At 37.2% G+C, this 13,706-nt stretch overlaps 1 protein-coding gene across 30 annotated transcripts in view; it reads left to right on the top strand.

Moving 5' to 3' along the window:
* The window catches only part of BMPR1B (bone morphogenetic protein receptor type 1B), a 454,161-nt gene that overhangs the window by 390,880 nt on the left and 49,575 nt on the right, over positions 1-13,706 (top strand). For 25 of the 30 annotated variants that reach the window (XM_061419616.1, XM_061419639.1, XM_061419635.1 and 22 more), the window contains one exon: positions 9,793-9,952. In XM_061419616.1, coding sequence (XP_061275600.1) covers positions 9,793-9,952 — 160 coding nt within the window. The other 5 variants (XM_061419631.1, XM_061419621.1, XM_061419643.1 and 2 more) reach the window with 5 other exon arrangements.

Here is a 13,706-nt window from a genome sequence, read left to right as displayed (position 1 = left end):
ACAGTCAGAGAAACTAAGACAAGTATTCTTTAGTACTTCATGTCATTTTTGCTATCTTAGAAAACTTTTCTATGAATCATAACACATAATTTTAAACAGAACCATGTAAACAGCACTGCAGGTTTTGTATAGTTGTTTCTTTAGTTTTTCTGTTTAAACTCCATATAATAGCTTTCTGATATTCAGATTTTGTTTTAATTCATTTTGCTGCAGGTTATCATTATTCCATGTTGTTTCATCATAGACCTTTAAACTCGTTGGTGGTGATAGTAGTTAATATTAGTGTATTGTAAGTTAAGTTTTAAAATATACATATTCTATTTTATTCCTCAAACATTTAAACGTTTGAAACAGCAATATATTTGCATTTTTAAGGTCAGTAAACTCCTCACTAAAGTATCCTTTAACCATTATCCAATTAGAGGATACAGAAAGGATTAGAAACAGAGAGAGATCCTAAATGCTTTCCAGGTTTTTTCTTTGGGGAGAAAGAATAGCATGAACCTGGTGATTTGGTTTCTGATCTATCTGGCTTCATTGTCACGTCTCTTCTTTACATGGATGTCTGTTCAAAGTAGTTTTACACATCAAGCTGTCTTGGGAGTGCTTTGCAAAGCTGTGGAGTAAGTTTTGGTGTGATGGCAAGTAAAACATCCACTTTGATTAGCTTCAGAACTCTGTGAAACAGAGCATTGATAGAAACATCACAGAATAAAACCAAAGCTCCTGGCTTGGCAGTCTGCCATGTCCTGGTGTACATTATTGTCAGAGAGGCTATGGTTCAGTTTCTTTTCCAAAAATGTGGATTTAAACAGACATACTAAGTATTTTAAAACACAGAGATATTTTTGACCTTTAAAATGATCCTATTAGCTGTGATTTTGCTTTTTTATGAAGGTAGATTCAGTTTGATGTTAAACTATCTTTAAACATGGTGGTTACTTGCTTGTAAAGTTTATTATTTCTTATATTGACATTTTTACTAAGATACTTGTAATCATGTTGTGTTTTAGAGTGTTTTCAAAGGTTTTTAATATCTGTGAACATTTTGGTTGAGCTTCTCAAAACTCAAAAGCATTAAAACCTGAGGGAAAGGTAGCTACTGTTTTACCCTTAAGGAATATAAATGTGATGTCCAAAGAACTATAACTCCTATTATAATCAATTATGATGCTTACTTGGGCTCATAACTCTATATTAGTTACCTGGAAAACAAATGTACATGTTGTATGGTCCCATTTATGTAATATTTCATTTTTTAATGATCTGCTCAACTCATAGCATCTCAGAATATAAAACACTTGAATTATTGAAGTTTTCACTTTTTACCCAGATGTTGTAGGGTCTCTGGGCAGAGCTTGCATGATATAAAATGTTGAAAACATGATTGTCTTACAGAAGCTGAGTGATGTGGTGATATGGATGTGTTAAGTATAGTGAAGAGAGAAACAATTGCCAGCAAATGGAAACATTTATAACAAAATATTTTATTATTACGGCCCTGGTTTCTATAGTCTCTAGCATGTCTCTAACATTGTAAAACTAATGTGTTTTTCTTACCCTATTCAGTAGTGTCAACAATGAACCACTGAAATGAAACAACTGTCAGAATCCCTGGTTTTGGTGCTTACGTTTTCCATAGAAGTTATTGGTTGATTACTGCCACTCCTGGCCATCTTCCCTCCTGTGTCTCCTACCTGAGACTTAGTTATATTTGACAATTCTGTGTGGCACTGTGACATCCATTTTATTGTTTGCGTACACTGTTTTTGGTTTTCCGTATGTAGTTGATTTGTCTCACTATGTTCCACATGCAGTCGATTTGTCTCACCAGCAAGATTGCTCTGTTGCTGAAGGTACTTCCAGTGCTCTTGGCCATTGTGTTATGTAGATGGAATGAATTTAATGATTCATTTTTACCACAGGGAAAAAAGAAAATGAGTAACAATGTATTAGCCACGAACAAACTATCCGTGTTTCTTAAACCAGAAAGCTCAATATTTTTATAGACTTTTTGTGCGCAGTGATGAACCTAAAAAGGCAGTTAATGGAAATAACATAAAAGAAAGGGGAATTAAAGAAAAAGAGAGAAATCAGGGTGAGAAAAAGGATGGGGAAAGAAGAAAAGGAAGAGAAGTAGAAACATTTAGGAGATGAAGCCTTAGAGATAAGGGACAAAAACAGTTGAGTGAGGGAAAGAGAAAAATATGAACAAAAGCAAAAAAAAAAAAAAAAAAGGCAAAAAACAGAAGCTTTAGCAGCACAGATAACAATGACAATTTACTATTATTCACTCAGTATGTTCAGGGAACTGTGATAGGTGCTTTCTTTGAAATAGCTCATCCAGTTCTCATAGAAAGCCAGTGTGTTCTAACACTCTCCACAGCCTCTGTTAAGCAACTTGCTAAGGGCACAGAGCAAGGCAATAGCTCAACCAGGTTTGAACTGTTGTAGCCGATATCCTGGTCAAGTCTGTGTCCACTGCTTGGGGCCCACATGTGACACGGTTTCTCACTTGGCATTCCATGCCCTTCTATAGCATGCTAGCCCCTGGACTCACCGCCACCAAGCCTCCATTGTCTCTCTCTCCTATGACTTCTGAGACTCTTGAAGGAGAAGGACACTCCTGAGCAGTTAACATCACTATTAATAATTGAAAGTCTACTCTTTTTTAATAATGCATGAGATTTTGCTTTGATATTTTTGTGTCTAAGTTGTATTTATATTTTGTTTTCAAGAGTTTAGCCACATATTCAACTTTTTATTAATGATTGAGTTTCATGTTGTTTATATATATATTTTTAAGTTCTGTTGCAAACAGCATAGAAAGCTTGTTTGAAAATGTCTTAGTGTGAAAGAGGGCTAGGCAATGAAAATTGAAGTCAGGACTTGTGAATTGTATATACTTGTTAGATAGTAATTTGAATTATTAAATTGAGTTAAATGATTCAAGGCTTAGGTGATAAAAATAAGTTATCTATTTAAACCTACGATTCAGGATCACTAAAGCTTAAAAATTAATATTATTTTCAAACTCTGATTCACATTTTATTCCTGTGTATTTTTAACCAGTATACCCTTTAAACCAGTTTTGGTTGAGAAAGGAAATGGGCATTGATTCATATTATTTATTATCATAGCACTGTGGACAGTGGTAGAATGGATCATTCTCAAAGCACTACTGGACAGCGTGGTGCTTTCGTATTTTCTTCCACTAATCTTTTTACCCAAGATACTTGAAGTACAAACTTGTATGATATGAATTTCAGTTTCTCTTCTTGCTCCGGCCTGCCCTCTGGTGAAGATGAGGTAGAACAGAGAAGACACTCAAAATTTTGTTAATTCTGGAGATATTTGGAGATCTAAAGAGAAAAAAAAAAAAAAGAAAATGAGAGCAAAATAGATTACTAGTAGATTCTGTGGCACCAGATAATTATATGTCATCTTTAAATGAAATTTGAAGAGTCACAGCTCTTTTTTAGTACATTGCATATTTGAGATTTAATTTTCTTGAATTATCCCTATTCATAAAGATTGTTCTTTATGTGTTTTAATGTGATAGTGGATTCTAATATTCTCTTCACTGTGACATACAAAACAATATGTATATCACAAATTTAAAATGATTTATTGTAGTTTTGAAATGACAAGAATGTTACCAAGAAAAAAAAATCAAAACTAAGTTTAGCTAAAGTGTACTTTAAGATATAATAAATGTACTGTAGGATAGGGCTTCCCTGGTAGCTCAGACAGTAAAGTGTCTGCCTAAAATGCGGGAGACCCAGGTTCCATCCTGGGTTGGGAAAATCCTCTGGAGAAGGAAATAGCAACCCACTCCAGTATTCATGCCTGGAAAATCCCATGGACCGAGGAGCCTGGTGGGCTACAGTCCATGGGGTCGCAAAGAGTCGGACACAACTGAACGACTTCACTTCACTTCACTTCACTGTAGGATATGACCTGTTAAGCCTTTGTAATTGAACGAAAGTCACACTGCTGCATGATGATCATTTTTATTTCATGAAGTTTGAGCAATTTGCCTGAAAAATCTGTAAATCTATCTCATAGGAAAATATGTGTTGAAGTATGTTCTTTCTGTACTTGTTGAGAGTTCTTTAAAAACACAAATGGATGTTAAATTTTGTCAAATGCTTTTTCTTCATTGATTGATATGATATGATTTTCATCCTTCATTTTGTTAATATGGTGAATCGCACTGGTTGACTTGTAGAAATTGTAACATCCTTACATCTCTGGAGTAAATCTCATTTGATCATGGTGTATAATCTTTTTAATACATTGTTGGATTCGGCTTGCTAATATTTTGTTGAGGATTTTTAGATATGTTCATCAAGGATATTGACCTGTAATTTTCTTTTCTTATGGTGTCCTTGTTTGGTTTTGATATCAAGGACATTTTTGCTTCATAACATGATTTTGGAAGTGTTTCCTCCTCTCCTGTTTTTAGAAGAATTTGAGAAGGATTGATATTAATTCTTCTTTGGATTTTTGATAGAATTGACCAGTTAAGCCATCTGAAACTAGACTTCCGGTTGTTGGGAGGTTTAAATTCTTGATTCAGTTTCCAGATCTTTCTGCTGCTGCTAAGTTACTTCAGTCGTGTCCGACTCTGTGCGACCCCATAAATGGCAGCCCACCAGGCTCCCCTGTCTCTGGGATTCTCCAGGCAAGAACACTGGAGTGGGTTGCCATTTCCTTCTCCAATGAATGAAAGTGAAAGTGAAGTCGCTCAGTTGTATCCGACTCCTAGTGACCCCATGGACTGCAGCCTTCCAGGCTCCTCCGTCCATGGGATTTTCCAGGCAAGAGTACTGGAGTGGGGTGCCATTGCCATATCTTTCTAATAGCTACATAATCTTTTGTGTACTGTACACAAAAAATTAACTCAAAATGTATTAAAGATATGAATGTAAGACCTGAAACCATGTAACTCCTCCAAGGATACATAGATGATAAGCTCCTTAACTTAGGTCTTCATGATTTTTTTGGATTTGACACCAAAAAAGACAAGGAAAAATAAATGAGAGGGACTGCATCAAAAAAAAAAAAAAAAAAAAAAGGCTCTGTACTGCAAAGGGAAACCATCAACAAATGAGAAGGGAACCTACTGAATAAAAGAAAATATTTATTAGATGTATATCTGATACGGAGTTGATGATCCAAAATATATAAAGAGCTAATACAGCTCTTCCCTGGTGGCTCAGCAGTAAAAATCTGCCTGATAATCCAGGAGACATGGGAGATGTAAGTTTGATCCCTGTGTCTGGAAGATCCACTGGAGAAGAAAATAGCAACCCATTCCAATATCCCCTAGACGGAGGAGCCTGGTGGGCTACAGTCAATAGGGTCACAAAAGAGTCAGAAACGACTTAGCAACTGAACAACAACATGCAACTCATTAGCCAGAAAATGAATAAAAAACCAAAGTCCTATTTTCAAAAATGAGCAGATGATCTGAATAGTCATTTTTCCAAAGAAAGACATATAGATGACCAACAGGTACATGAAAAAAACATTTAACACCATTAATCAATAGGGAAATAGGTATCAAAACCTCAATTCGATATCACTTCACACCTGATAGAATGGGTATTCTCAAAAAGACAAAAGATAAACAAATCCTGGTGAGGAAGTAGAGAAGAGAAAACCCCTGTGCATTGTAAATTGGTGCAGCCACTGTGGAAAACAGTATGCACATCCCTCAAAAAACTGAAAGACAGAACTACCATGAAATCAAGTAATTCTACTTCTGGGTGTTTATCCAAGGAAACAGAAACTAACTTGAAAAAAAGAATATCCACCTCTGTGTTTACTGCAGCATTATTTACAATGACCAAGATACAGAACAACCGAAGTGCCCAGCACAGGATGGATAAAGGAGGTGTGGTACATTGTTGTACGCCTGACACTAGTATTGTATGGCAGTTGTACCACACTTTAGATTTTATAATCTTTTTTAACTCTATTCTTAAGCTTTTAATATGAGTCTAATCAAATGTATTTATTCTCCTGCTACTGCTTCTCTTACCCCATTCTCTATTTAATAGTCTCCAAATTATCAGTCAATGACTTTAATTTTATCTTGTGTTTGGAAATATTGTGAATTGTTTGATAACAATTTTCATTTCATAAGAAATTAAGACATCTATACGAGTAACTGACTCCTAAGTAGTAATTATACAATTTACATAGATTACTCCTTTGATTATTTTAGCAAAAGCAAATAGAAAGAACTCTTTGCCTGTCTCAGATTTGCATTTAATTTTTTGCTATTGATGTCACTTCAGTCGTGTCCGACTCTGTGTGACCCCATAGACGGCAGCCCACCAGGCTACCCCATCCCTGGGATTCTCCAGGCAAGAACACTGGAGTGGGTTGCCATTTCCTTCTCCAATGCGTGAAAGTGAAGTCGCTCAGTCGTGTCCGACTCTTAGCGACCCCATGGACTGCGGCCCATCAGGCTCCTCCATCCATGGGATTTTCCAGGCAAGAGTACTGGAGTGGGGTGCCATCGCCTTCTCCGTGCATTTAATTATCCATTTATTTAATGCTTCTTAAAAGCAATGATTTATCATCTCACTGCTTTTAGTCATTTGGGTCACATTATATGAAGGCAGCCTTTATATGTTCTTTCAGTGTTGTCTGTTAACTCAGTTTGCAGAGATGAAATCTTTAATATGAGCTAACTGTACTTTTTGTTCTTGTGAATGTGGTTTTGTTAAGATAGCATGTATTTTGACTACACGTTAAAGTGTTAAGCATTTTAGAAAGATTATGCAGCAATATTTTATCTTTGCAATCTGTATAGAAAGGATGATTCTTAAACCTTCTGGTTAGCATGTTTTCCTTTCTAGTGTCTCCTCAAGATTCCTTTTCTATTACTAGCTATTTGTTTTAACCCTTTTTGTCCTTGTAGTGGAATTTTGTAATTAAAATGTTCTGTAAACTATCCCTTTGTACAAAAATTATATTTTAACAGTCTTTCTTGTCAGTAAATATACTTCTATGTCAACATTTCAATAACTACATAGGAATCTCTTTTTAAAAATCTGATTATACCCTTGGTAGCTCAGCTGGTAAAGAATCTGCCTGCAATGCAGGAGACCCTGGTTCAATTCCTGGGTTGGGGAGATTCCCTGGAGAAGGGATAGGCTACCCACTTCAATATTCTTGGGCTTTTCTGGTGACTCAGCTGGTAAAGAATCTGCCCACAATGCGGGAGACCTGGGTTCGATCTCTGGGTTGGGAAGATCCCCTGGAGAAGGCAATAGCTACCCTCTCCAGTATCCTGGCCTGAAGAATTCCATGGACTGTGTAGTCCATGAGGGTCACAAAGAGTCAGACACAACTGACTGACTTTCACTTTTTTTTTTACAGATTGTTAATAAGCAATATTGTGAAAAGACTCTTTCTAGCTCCATTTTATATCATTATTTTATTTGAGTTAAAGTGAGAGAATATCATAAATCCTTTCTTAAAATACTTCTTACAAATGTCATCTTATTTTCAGTAGTTTGAAGACGTTCCTTTTCTACCATAGAGCATTCTATGTGAATATTCCATTTAACAACTTTTCCCATCAGACGGTAAATTCTGTGTATGTTCAGTTCATCCTACATACCTGGGCTATGTCTGAAACAAGGTAGGCACCCAGTATATATTTAAGAAGTAGACATATGTGTAATATTAATAAATGAATTTTTATTATTTTGTTTTAAAAACTTCAAAGAGCAGGGGCCTGGTATGGAGGGAAGCAGGATGTAATAAGTTTTAAATATCTTACTTTCATCACTGTGAGTTACTTTGAGGTTCCTCAGGTCATAAAGTTAGTAAGACTGAGAACCACATTTATAAAGAAGGAAGTCTGTGGTAGGGAGATACATAGACATACCGACACCCACTGCACCTGGGTATCGAGCAATGCTAGGGCGTTTATGCAGGTTTTAAATACAGCATGCGAATGTGAACTGTGTTTTACTTCACTTTCTTTTGGAGTTTTAACTTATGGATGAGCACCATATTTTATAGAAATAATAAACACCTATCGGGATTAAATATTTTTAATCTAGTCCTAGTTTTCTCAAAGTGGAGTTGCACGTCATCTGTCTCAAAATCACATGGGGTCTCGTTGAGTATGCCTTCTCTTGGCTTACCTGAGACCTGTAGAATCAGAATCACTATGATGGCCCAGGATTCTGAATAGAACAGACTCTTAATATAGTACAGTTTGTATATCTTCTACAGACTAAAATTCAAGGAACTGTTCAAGAAAGTTAGGTGCACATCTTACATAAATTTCAAAAATCTAATGAAATATTAGAATTAATGATTGGGGAAATTCTAATAAATTGATCTAACAGATTGTTGTTTTCCTTTTCAATTATTACTCTAAGAATTCAACTAATTGTTATAGCACTGAGAAAGTCAGAAAACAACATCACAGATCTTTTTTTAAACTCCTCATTCTCTGATCTAATAATGGTTGGAGGCACTGATTTGTAGTTTAAAAAATAGCAAAAGCATACTGTACACATCTATTGTGTATACTATACTTCAAGAATTTCAATTTTTTAACCCAATGCCTTTCAGATAATATTTTTGTTGAAATTTTATTTAACTATAGGCAAACTGGATGTGCTGTGAGATTTTAAATCATTTCTCAGGGTGACGATTTCTACAGTGACATAGCATGTCTGAGAACTTTTACCACTATGCCTGAAACTTAATAGGTGTCAACCCACGCTTCCTCGAGCATCATTATATTCCAAAGGTGGTGGTAAAGAAGAAAATATGAGAACAGTCTCAGGGATATGTCACCCTATGTTGTGAAACATTGTCTTGCTACTTAGAAGGTAAAAAATTAGATTTTTCCAATAACGTTACCTAATATTTATCAAGTAATAGCACATAACATACACACTCTAAACTCTTGACATGAACATGACATAGGTGTTTATAATTATCTTCATTTTAATGATAAGAAAAAAGCACAATGAGATTATTTGTAAAGTTATTCAGGGTCAACTAGCTGATAAACAGTGAAGTGTATTTTTGAACCCAGAAAAATATGTCTGTAGACATTATGTCTACCATCGTTTCTTCCACTTAAACTGAAGATGTACAATCACTGCTAATAGGTAGTCCCTTTTGCTTGTAAATACTGATGAGGGAGATTTATTTTTTGAAATATATCTTGATAATTATCAATATCAATATAATATTTTTTGAAATCTATCTTGATAATTAAGTTTCTATCTTCCTACGAATTTCACAGATTAAATATTTCCTATGATTTCTTTTAAAAATACTTGATATACCTAAAGTAAAAAGACTAGTAGAAGTTTTAGGGCCCAAACAATCTGGATTTAAATCCTGTATTCATGACTTATTAGCTGCGTGCAGATCACTTAAATTTCAAATCTTAATTTTCTCATCTGAAAATGGGAATGATAATATTTACTCACAGGATTACATACAGAGATAATCTATATAATAGTGTGTCATTGAACTGCTTGCACTCAGTCAAATACAACTATTATAGCTTAATGTAGAAACTACTACTCTGAAAGGCTTATGAGAACTTCTAGTGAGACCTATCTATATTGTAGAGAAAGTATAGTTTTTCATATCAGAACATCAGAATGTGTTCTCTGTTTATATCTTTAAGTGTCATGAATACTTACTATTTTGTTTAACATCATAATTCTTTGGACAGAAGACTGTGGCTGGGCTATCCCAAATATGCTTAAATTCTTACTTTCTTCTTTTCAGCAAACTTCCTTGATAACATGCTTTTGCGAAGTTCAGGAAAATTAAGTGTGGGCACCAAGAAAGAGGATGGTGAGAGTACAGCCCCCACCCCTCGTCCAAAGATCTTGCGATGCAAATGCCACCACCATTGTCCAGAAGACTCGGTCAACAATATTTGCAGGTTGGTCATTATCAATTGTTCAACTCCAGTTTTCACAGAAAGGCATCCTTTTTTGACTATAGAATTTTAGGCTAGTTCTCCCAAGAACACATTTTGGGGAGTAGGGCCTACTTCCCTTACCTCTCAGAGCTGTGCCTGTCTTAACTATTGAATCCCATTTTGCCCTGAAATATTGTTCTGAAATCATTCTTCCACCAAATATCACTTGTGCACATCAACAGAGAGTGCAGATCCCAGGGTCCTTGTCAAGGAGCAGAGACTAATTATTTTCTTGCAAAAGACCTCAGCCCCCAAATAAATAACTGCAACAGCAGGAGCTGTCAAATGTGTAGGGGTTTTTGTTTGTTTTAATCATTTATGTTGATGGTGTTAGTATTCTGGAAAGAACAACCTAAGCTGTTGACTTCCCAGGTGGCGCTAGTCGTAAAGAACCCTCCTGCCAATGCAGGAGACGTAAGAGACAGATTTGATCCCTGAGTTGGGAAGATCCCTGGGAGTAGGAAATGGCAACCCACTCCTGTACTCTTGCCTGGAGAATCCCACGGGCTGAGGAGCCTGTGGGGCTGCATTCCATGGGGTCACAAAAAGCTGGGCATGACTGAAGTGACTTAGACTGAGTGACTGTCACTGTCAAGCTGTTAGGAGTATTCATAAACAGATTCTGGGAAACAGTGTAGTAACAGAGCTTATGGGAGTCCCCAGAAGTTAGAAAGACAGTATCAAAGTACTCAAGAATGGGCTCCTTAGTAGGTAATCAAGTTTGTATAAATACTTTCAAATATTTGAAACTAGGCTTTTTGCTTCTTCCTTCCTTACACATCATGGTGCAGCTACATCCATCTTGTTGGTGACTGTCACTGCATTTATTCCCCCTGGTGAGGTCGACAGTAAATACAGAGGCTAGAGTATGCCCAGGGAGAAGTGGGTGAGATAACAAGACACGTGTGGGTCTCAGGAGCTGAAGTGTCAGAGAAGCAGAGTCTCCCTCGAGGAGGGTAATGAACCCAGATAGGGAGCTAGGCTGCTGCTGGGTTGGAACTCTGGGCAGAATGTCTGGACAGCTGTTTAGGACCTCTAGTTCTCCAGGAAGGAGCATGAAGCTGAGCTGAGTGTTTTTTCTTTCATACTGAGAGTTTTCAAAAAAAACTTCTTATGAAGTGGGAACTATCTAATAGAAGCTTACCAGTGTATCCTAAAATATATAGTTCAAGTAATATGAATTTGACAGAATGATGCAATGAGGAGATTCGGGTGTGTTAATAAATATATGTCTCATTTAATCAGCACAACAATGCAGTGTGGTAGAGAATGCTCATTTCTTTCCCTTAGACCTAAGGAGTTCAGGGCCCAGAGAAGTCTAGTAACTTGGCCCTTGTATGATAGCACCAGGTTGCAAGTCTTACTCCAAGTCTTAAACCAGGATAAAATGATTCCAAAGCTCAGATAGTATTTCCTAGGAAATGCTTGCAGTAAACAGAAAAAAGTATCAGAAAAATCACACAGAGTTTTCTGAAGAAGAGAAGCAGGAATTAGCATGTTAGGGAGATATTCTACTATTTTGTCTAAGCCTGTAGTGATTGCAAGTGAGTCTGTATGTGCCCTTTGAGCCATAGCTGTGGGGATCATATGTTCAGATTTTCCAGAATTATCCAAAATTACCCCGATTTCAAATATTTTGTCCTGTTTTCCTCATAGGCCATTGAAGTGTCCTAAGTTGCTTTGAGAGGAAGTGTTGAGGCACTGTTGACTGCGATGCAAGTGCTCTGTGGTGGGAAGGGGGAGCTCGGCATGTTGGAGGAGATGTGGTGGGTTTGAGCCTGGAGATGGGAGAACTTTGGCCGTGGCCTGAAGGAGCTGTTTAAGCAGGAGTAGCAATGGAGATTGATGTGATGTGATTTGCTTTTTTGAAAAATTATCTCTGCTGCAGAGTACTCAGCGTATTAGAGGGAGACAAAAGTGAATTTGAGAACAACAGCAGCCAGGTGAGAGAAATTGAAAAGTGGATTCAGGAGAGACATAAAACTAATGTTTATTGAGCTTTTACACTACTAGAATGTTTACTTTCATCTGTCTTTAATCTTCATACCATTCCTGTAAAGAATGTAGCATTATCTGTATTTTCCAGGTGAGAAATCTGAGACTCTGAGAGGTTATAAAATTTTTATTAGGTCATTCATTGTGCACACCCAAATGATTGAAGAAAAAAATTGTGACCAAGGTATTAAGATTCTAAATTTCTAACTAACAGCTAAACTCTGACACTCAAAGGAGCAGAAATATTCACTCTTGGGTAAAAGGTACATCCATTTTGCTAACAAGATATTGATTCCAGTTGAGTCTCCTGTGAGCTGAGGTCAATCATGTCTGAATCACAAGGCCTTTTTCTGTTCTGTGCTCTAAGACTTAAGAACAGATCCAGGCCTTTCTGCCTCCATCCCTGTAAGCCCTATAAATCAGATAGTTCTCAGGCTATGATGGTGGTGGTTTAGTCACTAAGTCATGTACAATTCCTTTGCAACCCCATGGACTGTAACTTGCCAGGTTCCTCTGTCCATGGAATTTCCCAGACAAGAATACTGAAGTAGGTTGCCACTTCCTTCTCCAGGGGATCTTCCCAACCCAGAGACTGAACCCACATCTCCTCCATTGCAGGCAAATTTTTTACTGCTGAGCTACCAGGGAAAACCTTCTCAGGCTCTTCTGTCCATGGGATTTCCCAGGCAAGAATACTGGAGTGGGTTGCCATTTCCTTCTCCAGGGGATTTTCCTGACCCAGGGATCAAACCTGGGTCTCCTGCACTGCAGGCAGAGTCTTTACCATCTGAGCCACTAGGGAAGTCCCTTCCCAGGCTGTACCTCTGGTCAAAAATTTTTCCCAATAAGTTGAGCACTGATACTTTCTAAAGTTCAATAAAAATGAATTACTGGAAAAATTAATTAAAAATACTTACAGATTACATTCTTCATTTTTCTATTGTCTGTTAATTAAATTCAAGGGCTTCCCAGATGGTTCGACAGTAAAGAATCCACCTACAATGCAGGAAATGCAGGATACGTAGGTTCGATCCCTGGGTTGGAAGGTCCCCTGGAGAAGGTCATGGCAACCCACTCCAGTATTCTTACTTGGAGAATTCCATGGACAGAGGAGCCTAGTGGGCTACTGTCTATAGAGTTGCAAAGATTAGACACAATTGAACGACTGAGCATGCATGCATTAATTAAATTCAACAGAGCTGGAGTTACTGCGATACAAATTTCAATTTCTATATTAATGTACTCAGAGACCAGTAATAAGTAGTTTTTGAGGGAGCACACTTTGAGTAATACTGCACTGAATCTTGCCCTTCTAGGCAAAACAGTTTTAAAGATAAGTCCTTGCTTATGGCTTGAATGAAGGCTGGTACCAGGCAGATTGTAGCCACGCTGGATAGCCTAGGTAGAGTGCATGCTCATTACCACTCCCACATTCCTGTAGAGAATAACCCAGAAAGTAGCCCAAATCAAAAGTGCATCACACTTTTTCAGAGATTCTGAAATCCCCTGAAGATCCAGGGAATCTTCTGACCCAGGGATCGAACTCACGTATCCTGCATTGTAGGTGGATTCTTTACTGCCGAGCCATCTGGGAAGCCCTTGATGGGATAATTCAGAGAACATGCACAAAGCATAGAGGGTTTTGTCCTTTGTTTTATTATTGTGTTTTTAACTCTGTATGAGTACTTTTTGGCCTTGATTGCTGATCCGTTCCATTTAC

Source organism: Bos javanicus, chromosome 6, assembly GCF_032452875.1.
Source record: "Bos javanicus breed banteng chromosome 6, ARS-OSU_banteng_1.0, whole genome shotgun sequence".
Classification (NCBI taxonomy): Eukaryota; Metazoa; Chordata; class Mammalia; order Artiodactyla; family Bovidae; genus Bos; species Bos javanicus.
Note: the sequence above shows the minus strand (reverse complement) of the source record. Positions and strands in the feature narration are given on the sequence as shown.